The sequence below is a fragment of the Tarenaya hassleriana genome, unplaced genomic scaffold (assembly GCF_000463585.1).
Source record: "Tarenaya hassleriana unplaced genomic scaffold, ASM46358v1 Cleome42, whole genome shotgun sequence".
Classification (NCBI taxonomy): Eukaryota; Viridiplantae; Streptophyta; class Magnoliopsida; order Brassicales; family Cleomaceae; genus Tarenaya; species Tarenaya hassleriana.
This window is the reverse complement of record NW_010966986.1, coordinates 940328-941739: the sequence shown is the minus strand read 5'-3', so window position 1 is coordinate 941739 and position 1412 is coordinate 940328. Positions and strand designations below refer to the sequence as shown.

General features: G+C 43.5%; 1 protein-coding gene across 2 annotated transcripts in view; it reads right to left on the bottom strand.

Annotated features, from left to right (window-relative positions):
- The window catches only part of LOC104825141 (nipped-B-like protein B), a 4629-nt gene extending 3217 nt beyond the window's left edge, over positions 1-1412 (bottom strand). Inside the window, exons 1-2 of one of the 2 annotated variants that reach the window (XM_010557424.2) lie at positions 511-1412; positions 1-31 (exon numbers count right to left, since the gene is read on the bottom strand). In XM_010557424.2, coding sequence (XP_010555726.1) covers positions 1-31; positions 511-1030 — 551 coding nt within the window. In that variant the 5' untranslated portion in view covers positions 1031-1412. The remainder of the gene's footprint in view (positions 32-510) is intronic. The other variant, XM_010557423.2, reaches the window with a different exon arrangement.

The window sequence follows — 1412 nt, the reverse complement described above, 5'->3', positions numbered from 1 at the left end:
CGGAAGAGCTTATCACCAGACCTAGAGTGTTCTTTTTATAAAAGAGAAAAAAAATCAGCCGAGATACAGAACAGTAACCCGTTGCATATATTGCAGGTAGAGATAAGAGGAGGGAATCGTTTAAACATGCAAGTTTTCCCATAAAGAAGACAGACAAAGACGCTACAACCTCTTCACAGAAAAATGCATCCAATAAATTTGTCTGCCAATAATTCTGATTCTTATCGGAGACTGCAAGAAAACCGATAAATATCAATGCAGGCTGCAAAACAAAACTGTGTTTAACGTGGTGGAACAAAGTCTTGATAGTGACCATAAAACTAAAAACCAATGAGAACCCATCTGCCCCCTGGCTTTCTCAATCAAAATTCCTTCCACAAATTAAGAAAAGTCGAAAAAGAGAGCATGCATTAGAATAGAACCCAACATACAAATTGAAAAACGGGAAACACGCTTTTTCAGAGGTCATGTCATTACAAAATCTATCATCAAAAGATCGAGATACCTTACCAGTTTTACCAGAAGCCTCCTTGGATCCATAACGATCTTCGCCATCACGAAATTTCTCACCTTTCCCTTCTCTATCCTTCCTATCACGGTCTCGGTCTCGACCCTTCTCTAATTCTCTGCTTTCCTTTCGACTAGACTCTCTATGCTTCCCATCAGTCTTAGAACCACTTTTCTTCGTCTCCTCGCCCTCTCTCCTCCTACTCTTCTCACTAGAAGTCTTAGAGTTCTTCGAAATCTCCCCTCTATCCTCATCTCCGCCAATCCACCCACCACTAGCACCGTCGTCTTCGGTATTCTCTTTGCGGCGTTTCGAGGAAGTGTACTCGTGATAATACTCGCCGTTTAAAGAATCATAGTACTCCTTGTTATCAAGCTTGTGTTTGTCACCAGAACCCGATTCCTTCGAAACCCTAGCACTACTCCTCTTCTCTCTCAAAGTAGATTCTTTCTCCGAATCAGAGTACTCCCTCGCATCCCTAGAACTATGCTTGCTCGATTTATGCCTCGAACTCCGAGGCATAGCCGGAAATCACTGAACGCCCTAACGAACCCAAAGGCGAACCGAACACAGGGAAAAATTCAACACCCTAGCGAGCAACCTCTATCACCGGAAAACCTCAAACTGCGACACTGAGGCACTCGATAAAATGATGATTCAATCATCAAAATGGAGGAAACATAAACACTAAATCGATACGCTAGACCAAGATTCAGGCCTTGAGCGCAAGGACTGTCGCAAACCCTAGTAGAACCAATACATACTCCATGGATGAGAAATGGCGATCAGAGACAACAGATCGCCGGAAAGTCCACCGGCGGCGGGGAGAATGGTACAGAGATTCAGGATAAATGCTGAAAATGAAGACGGGAAAAAAAAGTGGCCGTGCGAACTATGATTTCCT